We start from the raw sequence: 15,000 nt of genomic DNA on the forward strand, positions 1-15,000 counted from the left end.
TCACAACCCGGGTGGCGTCGTCATGGTGACGGCATCACGGTGACGCCGTTATGTCACAACACAAAGCAGTGATGCTGTTTTTGGTTTTTTGGGAGGGGGGTGTCAGCAGGTCTTTTCATGCGGGGGGGGCACCGTTCACAACCAGTCTTTGTGCTCCAGCAGAATCAATGAGGTCCTTCTAAATATGGACGTCTCTGCGTCCCACAGACCCACAATGCACTGCAGCACTGACTCACACGATTGTGTGAGTCAGCGACTGTTGTGGCCCCCGTCTCACTAAAACAAACAGCTTTCTCTTCTTCACCGGGGGGGTGGGGGTGTGCAGCAGTAGAACCAGCTAGCATCCGGTTAGCACCACATGCTAACCTGGACAGAGCGGCCGATGCACCTGTGCTGCAGCGTCGGCTGTTTAAATGGGTCACGTCTAGAAATATCCTGGCTCTGAGCGCCACCAGAGCCCCGCCCCCCCCACACGGACGACCTTCACTCATTACGGTGACCTCTACTGTCAGCGAGGTTGGAGGAGAACGTCTCAGTTCCTGTCGTCCGTCAGCACCGTTAGAGGAACTGTTCACACACAAATAGAAACACCGTCGGCGCCGCTGATGGAAACCAGGTAACCAACGTTCTGAACATCTCAGGAGCTCCAGGGAACAACAGCGTTAGCGTTCTGCTAACAGCTGGGGGGGGGGGCGGGGACGAGTTAGTTTAAAGCTTTGGTGCAGAAGAACCCATCAGACGCTCCGTCTGCTGATCCGTTTGGTGTCCACACGTGAACATGTGGCGTTAACAGAACTCACCAGAACCACAACCTGGTTCATGTTGTGCAGAGGAGAGACGCCCCCTGCTGGTCGCGACGCGTTACATTGAAGCCTGTGTTCCAGTTTGTTTGGTGACGTCATGTTGGAGCTGCAGCTCCTGGCTTTGGGTTATATTTAGTTCAACTAAGTCCAGACTAGTTTAGGACTTAGAAACTGCTGAACCCTCTCCTGAGGAAATGGACACGCCAACAAATCCTTCAGCTGAAGACATCATAAACCCAGACCCTAGATCACCTAAACCAGAGCTGAGAACCTAAACCTGACTCTACACAACCTAAACCTGACTCTACACAACCTAATCTTGACTCTACACTAACTAAACTTGACTTTACACTACCTAAACCTGAGTCTGCACAACCTAAACTTGACTCCACAGAACCTAAACCTGACTACACTACATAAACCTCACTCTACACAACCAAAACCCGACTACATAACCTAAACCTGACTCTACACTATCTAAACCAGATCTGAGAACCCAAACCTGACTCTATACTAACTAAACTTGACTCTAGTCCATCTAAACCTTAGTCTGCACAATCAAAACTTGACTCTAGACCATCCAAACCTGACTCTAGACCATCTAAAGTGACCCCAAACACCAGGTCAGCTCTTGTGTTCAGGTCTATAATAAACAGTGGACACCGAACAGAAGACGACTCCATCCTTGGTCATTTTAATTCATGTCTCCAGAAGTAACAAGATGCTACATTTATTTTGCTCTATTTCATGATGAAACTTCAATTTTTCAGGAGATGCGCCACCTCCTGCAGGAGCCACTCCTCCAGGAGGTGGCGCTATGAGGAGACCCCAGAAGGTTAATCCTGACACATGAAGCAGTGGTCGTTGGTCACAGACTTTATTAGACGTGTGCATATTTTAATAACTTACTCATTTTCACATTATATAGTTACATTGCATATAACACCAAAGATTTGTTCACACATTGAGTCAATAACCACCATGATTTACATAATGCATCTCATTTTTTAACAAAAACTCTTGATTTTTTTTAACGTTTCTACTTTAACCCTGGGGGGTCGCTCAGGTCCGCTCAGAAACTTCAGGACTAAATGTTCTTCACACTGATTATACAACGCATTTAGAGAACAGAACAGCGAGCATGAACAAAGAAAAGGTAATACATTCACAGTCGAACCTATCCACCGTACATCATGAAAAACAATCGTAAACGGAACCCGTGTTTGGATCGCGGCGCATCCGGTCGGCGTCGGGCGGCGCCAGGATGGACGCTGTCCTCCGCCCGGCGGGCCTCTGATGGCAGGACGACGTCCTTCAGAGCAGTTACACACTCCGTGTAACATATGGCGGCGCCAACCATCCCGTCATTAGCCGACACGGATTATAAAATAAAAAAACGAGGCCCTGAATCACAGAGAAGCGTTTGGAGACACATCAACAAGCACGAATAGCAGCAGGGGGCAAAGTGTGGCGGTCGGCGTCGGGCCGCACGTGGATTTGGTTTCACCGGTTACAGAACATTCACACATCGACGCACCACTGAGCACAAACACGGGCAGCATGGACGCCCTGCAGGGACCGCCGCTGCCCTGGGGGGGCGCTAAAAAGCGTGATATTGCCAAAGTGGACATTCAAATGGAAACGTTCCTTCTGGAAGACGTGTTAGCACAATGTAACGCTAACAGTTTGGTGGCGGCGCAGAGCGAGTCAGTGCAAAGCAGCAGGATGCTAATCGACGGCGCTGCGTCAGAAAGTTGACATTCCTCGTGCTTTGCATCCTTTATTTATTGTTTGGCGTGTTTCTACCATGAACCCGTTGAAACCCGAGGGACGTGGCTGGAAGCAGGAAGTCCGCGCCGCTGCTGCTACGTGATGCTAACTCAAAGCACTGACTAACCGATAAACCCGGACGCGAGCCGCTAGCCTGCAGCACGCCCACCGGGGGGTTGCATCCCGTTATTCTGAACTCAAGCAAGCGGAAAGGAAACCAACTAACCTGCCCCTACTGGACGTGAGCAGTACTGCACCTCTGACCCGGGATCTGACCGCCGAGTCGTTGTTCTGTCCAGCGGCGGAAGAATAAACAGGAAATGAGTGACTTCACCCTATTCAAGTATAATTGTGCAGAAATTGTGTGCAAATGCATCAGAACCGATAGAAACATGGAACCTCATTAGAACGCATGCTTTCCTTCGTTATCACGCTAACACTACGACAAAGACACAATGGAAGACCCTCGCCCACAAACAAGTGGCGCCATCAGCTGGACACCCTGAGACAGCTCCACTTGATCTGAGCGTTTGTCTGCGTAAGGCATGCTGTCAGGGGGGCGGGGTTTACTCACGACACCGACTAGGCTAATACTAACTAGCGCAGCTACATGTGACGACACGGTTACAAGCGTCAATATCAGGGGTTGGAAACGCAACCACTGTCCCCTGTTGGCATGCAGTTCACCACCAGGTCAACGGCTCGACGCCCCAGGAGCAGGTAGCTGTTAGAGACCGTACCAAAATTATTGGGTTGGGTCGGGGAGGGGCAGAAAAGGGTGAGGGAGGAGATGGGTTCTGGACCTCTGATTGGTCCGGGGGGAATGTTTGCTTGGTTCTGAATAAAGGTCGACGCCCCCGTCCCAATAATGTTCGTACAGTCTCTTCATTCATTGGAGTGGGCAGCGAACCAACAACCTGAACATAAAGGTCACGATGAGTTTACGGCACCAACAACAAGCGTGAGCTCTATTTGTTTCATGCATTTACAGGCGCTCCTGTTGGTGAGACTCGACGACCAATCAGAGGCGAGGACGGGAACGTTTCAGACGTCAGAGCCCGAAAGTTCTTTTTGTCCGTTGACACGATTCTCAGGAATGCGGCAGTGGCTGGTGTGATGGGGGTCATGTGATTGAGAGACGACGTCCAGTTGGTCCTTTGGAGGGGGTCAGTCCTTCAGCGTCCTGTCAGGGGTGGGGGTGGGGGTGGGGTAGGAGTGGGGGTGGGGTTATGTCCTCTCAGTCTGAGAAGAGACTGGCAAAGGATTTGCGTAGGTTGCGTATGGTGTCAGCCTTCACCTGGTCCTGGCTACGGCTGGCCCGCGGCGCCGGCGTTTCTGGAAGGTTGAAGGTATTGGTAAGAGACTGGGACTTGCTATAAAGAGAGGAAACGGCAGTAGAGGAGAGGAAGAAGCTATTAAAGTCATGCAGCAGACCCATGGAATGACAAGAGAGAGAGGAAGATGGTGTTCAGCATCACCTCATCACTCAGGTGATGGGGGCGATGTCTGCGGACGTGTCATGTATGTCCCAGCTGACTGGGAGGCAAGTTGATGATGCAATCTGATGATGCAATCTGGTGAACCTAACCCAAACTCAAGACTGGGAGCCGTGTGCGCCTGACGACTGAAGGACCAATGAGGTGGCAGCAGAGTAACGTCTACCTGTGCAGGTGGAACGGCGTCTGAATCTAATGAATTCGGCTGGCCAATCACAGGCTGGCAGCATCAACGCCTTGAGGGCCGTGTTCTGGCTGAAAATGGTGCCGTACCGGTTCAAGCCTGCATCCTCTGCTTCTTAGAGTCATGACCTCTACTTGTTTCCTTGCTTCCTCTACTTGTTTCCTTGCTGCCTCTACTTGTTTCCTTGCTTCCTCTACTTGTTTCCTTGCTGCCTCTACTTGTTTCCTTGCTTCCTCTACTTGTTTCCTTGCTGCCTCTACTTGTTTCCTTGCTTCCTCTACTTGTTTCCTTGCTTCCTCTACTTACTTTTATTCTCAACAGTATTTGTGATTTTGTGGGGGCGTCCCCAGATCACTTCCTGCTTCCTGTCTCTGCTCCTTTGCTCCTCCCCCACGTGACTCTCACCTTTTGAGCCTTCAGCCCACAGGTCACCGGTTCAGCCCCTCCCCTGGTTTCTAGGTGTCCCACCTGAACCTGAACCCCCCCACTGATTTCTGCTCGGCTGCGGCGCCGGACGCGTCGTGAGCGTTCTGGTTCACAATGCGTCCAGACGACGTGACGCTCCGGTCGGTGAAGGATCGACTGGTCATGCATCGACGGGGGGGGGGTGGGGGGGTCCCTGCAGAGATCCATCATGCAAACCGGATCTCAGAGCAAAGGGACCCCCCTGCCCCCGGGTTCCCTAAAGGAGGCGGACAGGAAGCGGGTCCCTCCGTTACTTACTTCAGCTGTGGAGACCCGCCTGAGACCGGGGTGTCCTGACTGGGTTTCTGGGGGGGCTGAGGCTTCTGCTGCACTGGGGGCCGTCCTCCTGGCCCCCCCTGACCTTGAGCGGCTGGTCGGGGTTGCTGGGTGGTGGCGCCTACAGGGCGACCTTGCTGGCCAGGAGACCTCTGTTGCTGGGACCCCCCCTGTGACTGCTGCCTTGCAGGCAGGGGGGGCCTCTGGCCCTGGGGTTGGCCTACAGGTTTCTGGCCAGGGCCCCCAGCGGACGGTTTCTGCTGCTGGGGGCCAGCCTGTTGCCTCGGAGCTTGAGGGGAACCCCCGTGGCCCCGCTGAGGGGAGCCCTGACCAGAAGCGGGTCTCTGGCCCTGGGGGGCTCCTTGTCCCGGGGGCCGGGGTTGTGTCGGTCCTTGGCTAGCCTTAGCCGGGGCACCGGGCTCAGTGGTGGGGGGGCTAGCAGTAGACTGCTGGGCCGGTGCAGGAGGTTGTCCTTGAGGCTGGGGGCGCTGCTGAGATGGGGGACTCTGCTGGGGGCCACCTACAGGAAGAGCATCACTCAGTACCCTCCTCACACCCCCAGAGAACCAGACCAGGTGAGGTTTGAAGCTCCTTACCCTGAGGGGAGGGGCGCTGCTGGGCCTGGGGGACCCTGGGCTGGGACACCGGCTGGGGGGAGACCGCCTTCTGGAGAAACAACAGGAGTTACAACGAGTCGGAACCAACAAGAAGAAACAAGATCTACAAACGATACCCTTCACATGGTCTGATCAGGATCAGGATCAGGATCAGGATCAGGATCAGGATCAGAGTGAGCATCAGGATCAGGATTAGAATCACCTGGGCCTGGGCCCCCACCGGGCCCCGGGCGGAGGACACGTCTGGCGTGTTGGAGACCATCTGGCTCATCCTGGAAACCACCAGCTCAGCGATCTGGACACGGTCCTCGTCCTGCTGGTCCCCGATCAGCGGCATGGAGCAGTCGTCCACCTGAAACCAGCAGGGACGGGGGTCTGTGGGCGTCCTATCAGGGACGCTGCCCCCCTACCCTGGCGCCCGTACCTCTATGATGTAGTCCTTGCCGTCTTTACCGTGCAGCGCCTCCACGGCGCAGATGTCCAACCCTCCAAAGATGGCGGCGCAGGCGTCCACCCACGTCCGGTACCTGTGAGGACAGCAGAGCTGGAACCCAACCATTACCTGACCGCACCTGGCCGGCGCCTGGCGGCTCTCACCTGTCCGACATGGCCACCTGCTCCAGCATCGACGAGCCCGTGTTGGTCTTCCAGTTCCCAGAAATCGACGTTCTCCTGCAGACAGCACCTTGGTGTTTACCTGCCTTCACGCGGCGGTGTGATGCCCGGTGGCTTCGTGACGCCCGGCGGCAGCGCGACCCCCCGGTACTCACATGTAGGCCTTGTAGTTGTCGCCGATCTTCTGGATGCGGACGTCGTACTTGGCGTCGATGAAGGGCTCGCACGTGGCGTACGTCTTGGTCAGAGCCACGACGCTGGCTATGTCCTGGAAGTCGTACTGATTGTCCACCTTCACCTGGGGGCCGAGACAGGACAGCGGTTACATCGGCCCCGAGGACCGCCCCAGCGGGTCGGCAGCAGGCGAGGTTCTGGACACACCTTTCCCATCCCTGAGTGGGCGTGGCCCATCTTCACCACCACAGGGAACCGCGGGGAGGTGATCTGTAACGGCAGCACAAGAGTCACGCATCACCGCCCACATGACCCTTAACACCAACCCAACATACCACCAGGGGGGGGGGCTCACCATCTCCTTGTGGTTGGGGTAGTAGACCTGATCGATCAGCGGGAACGCCTCCGGACCCAGCTGCTGGCAGAGCCGAGTCATCTGAGCAAACTGCAAAACACCAACGTGGAGGCATCAGCGTGTGTGTGTGTGTGTGTGTGTGTGTGTGTGTGTGTGTGTGTGTGTGTGTGTGTGATGTCAGCTTCATTCAAGTGTACTGTCCCTCGTTAAATTGGTGTCAGTATCGAGTTCATTCTCCTCATGACACACAGTGTGGCGCCGCTCTCCACCTCCACGCCGGCAGACATCGGTTCACGTGATCTGGAGTTACATCAATTTTCAATAAATCAGAATAAAACCTATGATGTCATATTAGCTCATAGCAACCCCCGTGACCCACGATGAGGACAGAGCAACTGAAGACGAGACGGAGAGGTTTTTTCTCTTCTATATTAAAAAATAAAATAAAAGATAAAAATGAGCTCCACGCGTTGAGGAGCTGGGGGCGACACCCACCACCCAGGGTTTGTCACAGAAGTTGTAGACGGAGTGCAGGGAGTTGACGCTGGGCAGGCCGGCGTACTGCAGCCCGATCACCATGTTCCGGTGGTCCCCGTTCCGGTCCATGCTGAAGGCGTGCTGCCGGATCAGCACGAAGTCTGGTTTGAAGGTCCTGGGAGGAGCAGAACATCCCAGCGCGTCACCGAGCGGACCTTCAGCCCAGCTGGTTTATTTCTGTGCAGCTATCAGAGGCAGACAGACGCACCTGGTCACCTTGTGGCCGCTCCGGGCGGCGTCGATGGTCACGCTGTGGGCGCCGCTGGAGTCAGCCACCAGGTTGATCTCAGAGAAATCAGCCTGCAAGGACAACCAGACCGATCACATGACCCCTCCGATCAATACCGTCACAGCGGAATGGATGAATGGCCACCGGCACGTTCCTCATCCATAAACATTCCCATGAGGCTTTGCATCACAACTCATCAATGATTATTGATAAGGCCAAGCAAACCACTGATCTATCTGTGACTCCAAGAGGAATAAAACCCAACGTGTTGTTGATCGGGTCCCTCTAATCAATAATCCTTTATTCAAACATGTTTTCCTCACTACCCTCTTCCTCCCCCAGTCTTCAGCCCCCCCACCCCCACCCCGTGATGAAGTGAAGCCACCCACCTGCTCCACCTTGATGTCGAACTCCCCGTGGACCTTCCGTCCTCTGAAGACCTTCACCCTGCAGGAGAGATCAGGAGGTCAGTTCAACACACACACACACACACACACACACACACACACACACACACACACACACACACACACACACACACACACACACACACACACAATCCTCTGCCTTCTGGAGTTGGTGTGACGTCACAGGAGTGTGTTTCTAAACTTCCTGCTGCACGACAAAGAGGAGCATCCCGAGGCTCTGTGTGTGTGTGTGTGTGTGTGTGTGTGTGTGTGTGTGTGTGTGTGTGTGTGTGTGTGTCGTGCGACAGCGGACCGGTTTGTTGCCACCTGGGGGGTCATTTTAACAGGGCAGCGCTGTGCAGATCTCCACTGAGCCTGCGTGATGCGCGCTGACTGGGCTGAACGGGTCTACCGGGACCCGGTTCGGTCCCACCGGCATCCAGACCCCGACTGAAACATTTCCGCGTCGGTGCGTCTGAAGCCGACGGAGCTTCAGCTGAAAATGGCTCCTCCGCTCTGCGCCTCCGCTCTGCTCCTCCGCTCTGCGCCTCCGCTCTGGCGCACAGACGCACCTGCTCTCCGGTGCGGGAGATGACGTCACGCTCTCAGGAGCGCGCGGGTGACCTTCCGGACTCGCGGGTTCTTACCAGTCGGTCTGCTGGTCGTCGATCACCAGCAGCACCTTGGCGTTGCTGGACCCCCCCGCCCGGTCCGCCGCCTCGGACAGGGTGGCGGCGGCGGCGGCGGTGGTCTGCTTCACGGCGTTGGAGATGGAGGAGAAGAAGCCGGAGCCCCCACCAGCGGGCTGCGGGGGGGTGGCGGACGGGCGCCTCTCCGGGGGCCCGGGGGACACGGCGGGGCTCTGCTGCGGCTCGGGGCGCGTCAGGTCCGGCAGGTACCCGTTCGGCAGGTTGGACATGAAGTTGCTGTCCGACAGGCGGCGGCGCAGGTAGTTCATGGCGGCGGGGGGGTCCGGAGGTCCTCCGGCGGGTGCGGATCGGGGCTCGGTGCGGAAGCGGGATGACGAGGCTACTTTTCCATGAGATGCGGGATCGGTGCGGCCTGCGGACACAAACCCGTTACCGATCGCTTCACCGGTGATGCGTCGTGACGCGCGATGGAGCGGATGCACATCCGGTGAAACCCCCTCCAGCTGCCCCCCCAGGACCGGACGGAGCCTACCTGCTGGGTGATGCTCGGTCCTCTCCTCTTCTTCCCGCAGGAGGCGCGTCCGGTTCCTCCCGGTGCGTAAAGCCCCTCCCCCTCCCCTCAAGCCCCGGTTCTTTCCCCCCGCCCTGCGTCACTCCCATCCATCCTGAGGGAGGGGAGTGTGGGCGGGGGGGTCAAGGCAGGAGAGATGAAGAACACGACTTCCGGATTGTGCTTTCAAAATAAAAGCCATCTAATTGGGCTGGCCTTCCCTGGGGGGCTGCGGTGACCCACTTCGGGTCACTGAGGGGCGTGTCCTTCACCTGTGGTTCTGAAGCCGAGGCGGATCCACAGCTGGGGGGGCGCTACGATCCGGATCAGGGCTTTTATCTCAGAGGGGCAGAACCGACTTCCTGTTGTTCCGCCGCTCGTCTGTGACTTGATGCTAATGGGGGGGGCACTGGGTGGGGGTGACCCAGCTGCTGATTCGGTCCTGCAGGTGTAGAGAGGAGCGCCATCTGCTGGTGGAACCTGAGTGACCCTCCTGGATCCTGGACTAGACCGGAACTGATGACAGATGGAGGGGAGGAGCCTCTGCTGTTTGTTTACAGGTAAATACCCACAGATAACCAATCAGAGTCCAGGTTCTCACGTGGTTTTCTAATATTTCTCTTTGTCATTTATTCCTTCAGTCGGGGCTGCGGGGCCGCGTTCCATTCTGTTTAAACTGGAGCGTTGATCTGATCACGTGATCATTAGAGGCCGTTCAATCAGCCTCTGGCGTCATTTATTGGTTTATTGATGATGTCATCGTCAGGTAGAGAATCAAACGTGATGTTTGAATGTTAAATTATTGTACATCCCAGATGTTTCCCCTTGAAGCTTAGGAGACCAGCTGGACCTCCGACCGGACCGGACCGGTTCCGTGCTGACTTGTCTCACCGGCCACCTGGAGCAGGTGATTATTGGTGTAATACCAGACTGTACCTGGAGGCGTCGCTGTTGAGTTTAAATGGAACTGCTCTGCTTCCCATCCCCGCTGGGATTCTGATCCCCACAGCAGGAAATGGACTAAAATCCAACAGAACAGGTTCTGTTCAGACTCTTCAGGGTCTAATCCTGGGTTTAGACGCCCTCAAAACAAAGTCCCTGATTTGATCAGAGCTTTGACAGTCTAACAGTGTCTCTGACTGTGAGACGTTGGACTGTGGACGGAGGAGACGCCTTCATTTAAACGTCTCTCATTTACTTCACAAACGCAAACTGAAGATCTTCGACCTGAGAATAAATTATACTTCAACCACCGTCAAAGCTATTTGATCTTATTTTATTGCTCTGATTGTACGGCTTTTGCTTTTACCCATGTTTTATGTTTTTAATTCATTTATTTTAATAAGAATATTTGAGCCATTTTGTCTTTTATCCATAATGTTTTTAATTTATTCGTCTGTACAGCACTTTGGTCGACTGTGGTTGTTGTAAAGTGCTCAACAAATAAAGTTGTCTACCTGTGTTGTCTACCTGTGTTGTCTACCTGTGTTGTCTACCTGTGTTGTCTACCTGTGTTGTTTACCTGTGTTGTCTACCTGTGTTGTTTACCTGTGTTGTCTACCTGTGTTGTCTACCTGTGTTGTCTACCTGTGTTGTTTACCTGTGTTGTCTACCTGTGTTGTCTACCTGTGTTGTCTACCTGTGTTGTTTACCTGTGTTGTCTACCTGTGTTGTCTACCTGTGTTGTCTACCTGTGTTGTTTACCTGTGTTGTTTACCTGTGTTGTCTACCTGTGTTGTTTACCTGTGTTGTCTACCTGTGTTGTCTACCTGTGTTGTCTACTTGTGTTGTCTACCTGTGTTGTTTACCTGTGTTGTCTACCTGTGTTGTTTACCTGTGTTGTTTACCTGTGTTGTCTACCTGTGTTGTCTACCTGTGTTGTTTACCTGTGTTGTTTACCTGAGTTGTCTACCTGTGTTGTCTACCTGTGTTGTTTACCTGTGTTGTTTACCTGTGGTGTTTACCTGTGTTGTTTACCTGTGTTGTCTACCTGTGTTGTCTACCTGAGTTGTCTACCTGTGTTGTCTACCTGTGTTGTTTACCTGTGTTGTTTACCTGTGTTGTCTACCTGTGTTGTCTACCTGTGTTGTTTACCTGAGTTGTCTACCTGTGTTGTCTACCTGTGTTGTTTACCTGTGTTGTTTACCTGTGTTGTTTACCTGTGTTGTCTACCTGTGTTGTCTACCTGAGTTGTCTACCTGTGTTGTCTACCTGTGTTGTCTACCTGTGTTGTCTACCTGTGTTGTTTACCTGTGTTGTCTACCTGAGTTGTCTACCTGTGTTGTCTACCTGTGTTGTCTACCTGTGTTGTTTACCTGTGTTGTTTACCTGTGTTGTCTACCTGTGTTGTCTACCTGTGTTGTCTACCTGTGTTGTCTACCTGTGTTGTTTACCTGTGTTGTCTACCTGTGTTGTCTACCTGTGTTGTTTACCTGTGTTGTTTACCTGAGTTGTCTACCTGTGTTGTCTACCTGTGTTGTTTACCTGTGTTGTCTACCTGTGTTGTCTACCTGTGTTGTCTACCTGTGTTGTTTACCTGAGTTGTCTACCTGTGTTGTCTACCTGTGTTGTCTACCTGTGTTGTTTACCTGTGTTGTTTACCTGAGTTGTCTACCTGTGTTGTCTACCTGAGTTGTCTACCTGTGTTGTTTACACGTCCAGCGCTGCTGGTAAATAAACAACGACGGGCGTTCTCTCCCCCGTCCTCTCATGAGTGTGGCTGATGTGTTATTGATGGTATCGGGCGTGGCCTTTGATCTGTGTTGCCATGGCAGCGGCAGCTGGGACTAGGGTTAGCGGCGAGCGGCGTGTCGGGGCAGGCGGAGGAATGACGGCGCTCCGGTGGGCTCCGAGCCGCAAGAATGCAGTTTGGTGAGATTTCAGATTAGGTGGGGGGTGGGGGGCAGATGAGGGAGGTGGGGCAGATGAGAGGGTAAGGGGGGGCTGACTTCATGGAGGAACAAAGGGAATGCTTCTCCTTGCTGGCGGCTCAGGCGGGGGGGGGTCTGACGAGTGATTTCTGAGCAGACGGTTTAATGTCCCACAATGCCTCTGTGAGCGGCGTGGATTCCGTCGTTGGTGATATTTACACACCCAGCTCTGTGAGCTCACTCCGCCTGCAGGACAATAACAACGCTCGGCTCCCGCCATTGGCCCAGACGGCAGCCAATCAGAAGCCAGGAGGAGAGTCACAGGGAACCAGTGCTCCTCACCTGAGCCTCTACCTGTGCGCTCACACCTGAGCCTCTACCTGTGTGCTCCTCACCTGAGCCTCTACCTGTGTGCTCCTCACCTGAGTCTCTACCTGTGTGCTCCTCACCTGAGTCTCTACCTGTGTGCTCCTCACCTGAGTCTCTACCTGTGTGCTCCTCACCTGAGCCTCTACCTGTGCGCTCACACCTGGACTCCCAACAGGAGCAGACGGGGGCGTCGTCATGGCGGTGGCCAACTTCCACTACATCACCCGCATGAGCAGCGGCTTCAAGGTCTACATCCTGGAGGGTAGGTGTGAGCGTTACTGGGGGGTGTGAGCGTTACCGGGGGTGTGTGAGCGTTACCGGGGGGGTGGGATCCCACCTTCAGACCCCGTTGTGACATCTCGCTCGCCACCGACGCATCCGAGCGACCACTGCCAGTCGGGGGGGGGGGGGGGGTCGACCTTCAGCATTTATTCTGTCAAACAAGAGAGAACAGGAGGTGTGAACACACCTGGAGCTGCTGTGTTTAGAGAGCTGGGGGGTGGGGGGTTTCGGTGTCCTTCTCCCCCCTCCCCCTGGAGGTCCACTAAAGGTTCTCCAGAGCAGGAGAACCGGAGGTCAGGCAGCTCGGCCCCCCCGCATATCAGGAAGAAATACCCACGCCTGAGGCGTTAGAAAATCAGCATAGGTGTGGTCCCCCCCCCCCGACACAATGGCACTCACAGGTGTCGGAGCACTCCGCCAGGAGGGAGGGGTTCCAAACAGAACCGCTGTGAGAGTCTGAACGTGTTCCTGACGCTGTTCCACACGCATTACATGGGGGGGGTGAGTGGGTGGGGGGGACGTAGGTCCTCACATGTTTAGTTCTTGGTGCTCTTTAGCTAATGCTAACGCTAATGCTAACACTAGTGCTAACGCTAATGCAGCTTCGATTCCACTGAGTTGCTCCGAACATTTCCAGCGGTTTTGCGTAAGAAGGCTCGCCCCCCCCCCTCGATGTGTTTTGACTTGCAAACGTTCGTCGTCCCGACGGAGGAGCGCCGCCCACATCAGGGTTCCTGCTGGATGACTGCCCCCCCCACCTCCATGACCAAACCTGTTGCTTCAACGTCAGCCGGCGGAGCGCCAACGCGCCACACAAAAACAATGTTTACCGTTAGCGTTAGCATCAGCTGCTCGCCCGGCCTCGCCCGGCAGGTCGGGCGAGTTCCACCGGTTAACGGAGCGCACAATTAACGGTGACACAAACGGGGAAAACGTTTTCCCACGAGTGGCAGTCGTGCAGGTTGACCCGACCAATCAAAACAATCGTGAGTCATCGGCGTAGAAGTCACCGCCGGCGGGAAACCCACGCTTTACGGGAAGCGTTTCCTGTCTGGGGGGGCCGGATCTGACCATTGATTGTGTTTTTCAGGTCAGTCCCACCTGAGGAGTGAAGACCGGTTCCGACACCTGACCAGCGACCGCGCCCGCGGGCCGACCGGCTGCCCAATCAAACGCAAGCGCAGCCACGAGCGCGGCCTGACGCTGGAGGAGAGGTGAGGACCGACGCCGGGGGGCCAGGGGGGGTCACGGCTCACCTAAACGGGTCCAGAACTACAGGACGCAACCGAGGCCTGGTGGGGTGGGGGGCGTGTCTGTTCAGGCTCCGCCCCATCAACAGAACCCTTGGTACCCCGTTAGCTAACATCGCTAACAGGGTACCAATGGGAAACACTCCTTCAAGAGTGTCCGACCCCCCCAGGAGGACTCCAGGAACCCAGGCAGTTTGGGTTTTAGTGGTTGACACCCAGCAGGCGTGGGGGGTCACCACCCATTGGGGGGGTCACCACGCGCTGGGGGGGTCACCACGTGTTGGGGGGTCACCATGTCTTGGGGGGTCAGCACGCGTTAGGGGAGTCATCACGCGTTGGGGGGGTCACCACGCGTTGGGGGTGGTCACCAGGAGTTGGGGGGGGGTCACCAGGCGTTGGGGGGGGTCACCAGGCGTTGGGGGGGGTCACCAGGCGTTGGGGGGGGTCACCACGCGTTGGGGGGTCACCAGGCGTTGGGGGGGGTCACCAGGCGTTGGGGGGTCACCACGCGCTGGGGGGTCACCAGGCGTTGGGGGGTCACCACGCGCTGGGGGGTCACCAGGCGTTGGGGGGTCACCACGCGTTGGGGGGTCACCACGCGTTGGGGGGTCACCAGGCGTTGGGGGGTCACCACGCGTTGGGGGGTCACCAGGCGTTAGGGGGTCACCAGGCGTTGGGGGGTCACCATGCGTTGGGGGGTCACCAGGCGTTGGGGGGTCACCACGCGTTAGGGGGTCACCAGGCGTTGGGGGGTCACCACGCGTTGGGGGGTCACCAGGCGTTGGGGGGTCACCACGCGTTGGGGGGTCACCAGGCGTTAGGGGGTCACCAGGCGTTGGGGGGTCACCATGCGTTGGGGGGTCACCAGGCGTTGGGGGGTCACCACGCGTTGGGGGGTCACCACGCGTTGGGGGGTCACCACGCGTTGGGGGGTCACCAGGCGTTGGGGGGTCACCACGCGTTGGGGGGTCACCACGCGTTGGGGGGTCACCAGGCGTGAACGTCCTCTGAAGGTGTTTCCGTTCCGTTCCAGGCGGGAGCGTGTCCTGAGCAGAAGCGCCGGTAAAGCCCCCCACAGAGAGGCGCCGGCGTCGCCGGGGG

General features: G+C 55.9%; 2 protein-coding genes across 4 annotated transcripts in view; one reads left to right on the forward strand and one right to left on the reverse strand.

Moving 5' to 3' along the window:
* Positions 1 to 3,777: 3,777 nt before the first annotated feature.
* Positions 3,778 to 9,167, reverse strand: syn1 (synapsin I). 3 transcript variants are annotated; one of them, XM_068311435.1, is made up of 14 exons: positions 9,111 to 9,167; positions 8,576 to 8,990; positions 7,911 to 7,968; positions 7,501 to 7,592; positions 7,251 to 7,407; positions 6,756 to 6,845; positions 6,608 to 6,670; positions 6,382 to 6,524; positions 6,209 to 6,283; positions 6,036 to 6,138; positions 5,814 to 5,963; positions 5,591 to 5,660; positions 4,977 to 5,514; positions 3,778 to 3,908 (listed from the first exon to the last, which is right to left on the reverse strand). In XM_068311435.1, the coding sequence occupies exons 2-14, from the start codon at positions 8,884 to 8,886 to the stop codon at positions 3,881 to 3,883; spliced, it is 1,878 nt and encodes a 625-aa protein (XP_068167536.1). In that variant the 5' UTR covers positions 8,887 to 8,990; positions 9,111 to 9,167; the 3' UTR covers positions 3,778 to 3,880. The 3 variants fall into 3 exon arrangements, with proteins under 3 accessions (XP_068167536.1, XP_068167535.1, XP_068167534.1); XM_068311434.1 differs by having other exon boundaries at positions 3,811 to 3,946; positions 5,591 to 5,657; XM_068311433.1 differs by having other exon boundaries at positions 3,811 to 3,946.
* A 3,160-nt stretch (positions 9,168 to 12,327) lies between these two features.
* Positions 12,328 to 15,000, forward strand: part of vgll4l (vestigial like 4 like) — a 4,064-nt gene continuing 1,391 nt past the window's right edge. Inside the window, exons 1-3 of the mRNA XM_068311344.1 lie at positions 12,328 to 12,629; positions 13,740 to 13,863; positions 14,933 to 15,000. The exon at positions 14,933 to 15,000 is cut by the window's right edge and continues 185 nt beyond it. Of these exons, the coding sequence (XP_068167445.1) occupies positions 12,563 to 12,629; positions 13,740 to 13,863; positions 14,933 to 15,000 (259 nt within the window). The 5' untranslated portion in view covers positions 12,328 to 12,562. The remainder of the gene's footprint in view (positions 12,630 to 13,739; positions 13,864 to 14,932) is intronic.

Source organism: Antennarius striatus, chromosome 3 (genome assembly GCF_040054535.1).
Source record: "Antennarius striatus isolate MH-2024 chromosome 3, ASM4005453v1, whole genome shotgun sequence".
In the NCBI taxonomy this organism is placed as follows: Eukaryota; Metazoa; Chordata; class Actinopteri; order Lophiiformes; family Antennariidae; genus Antennarius; species Antennarius striatus.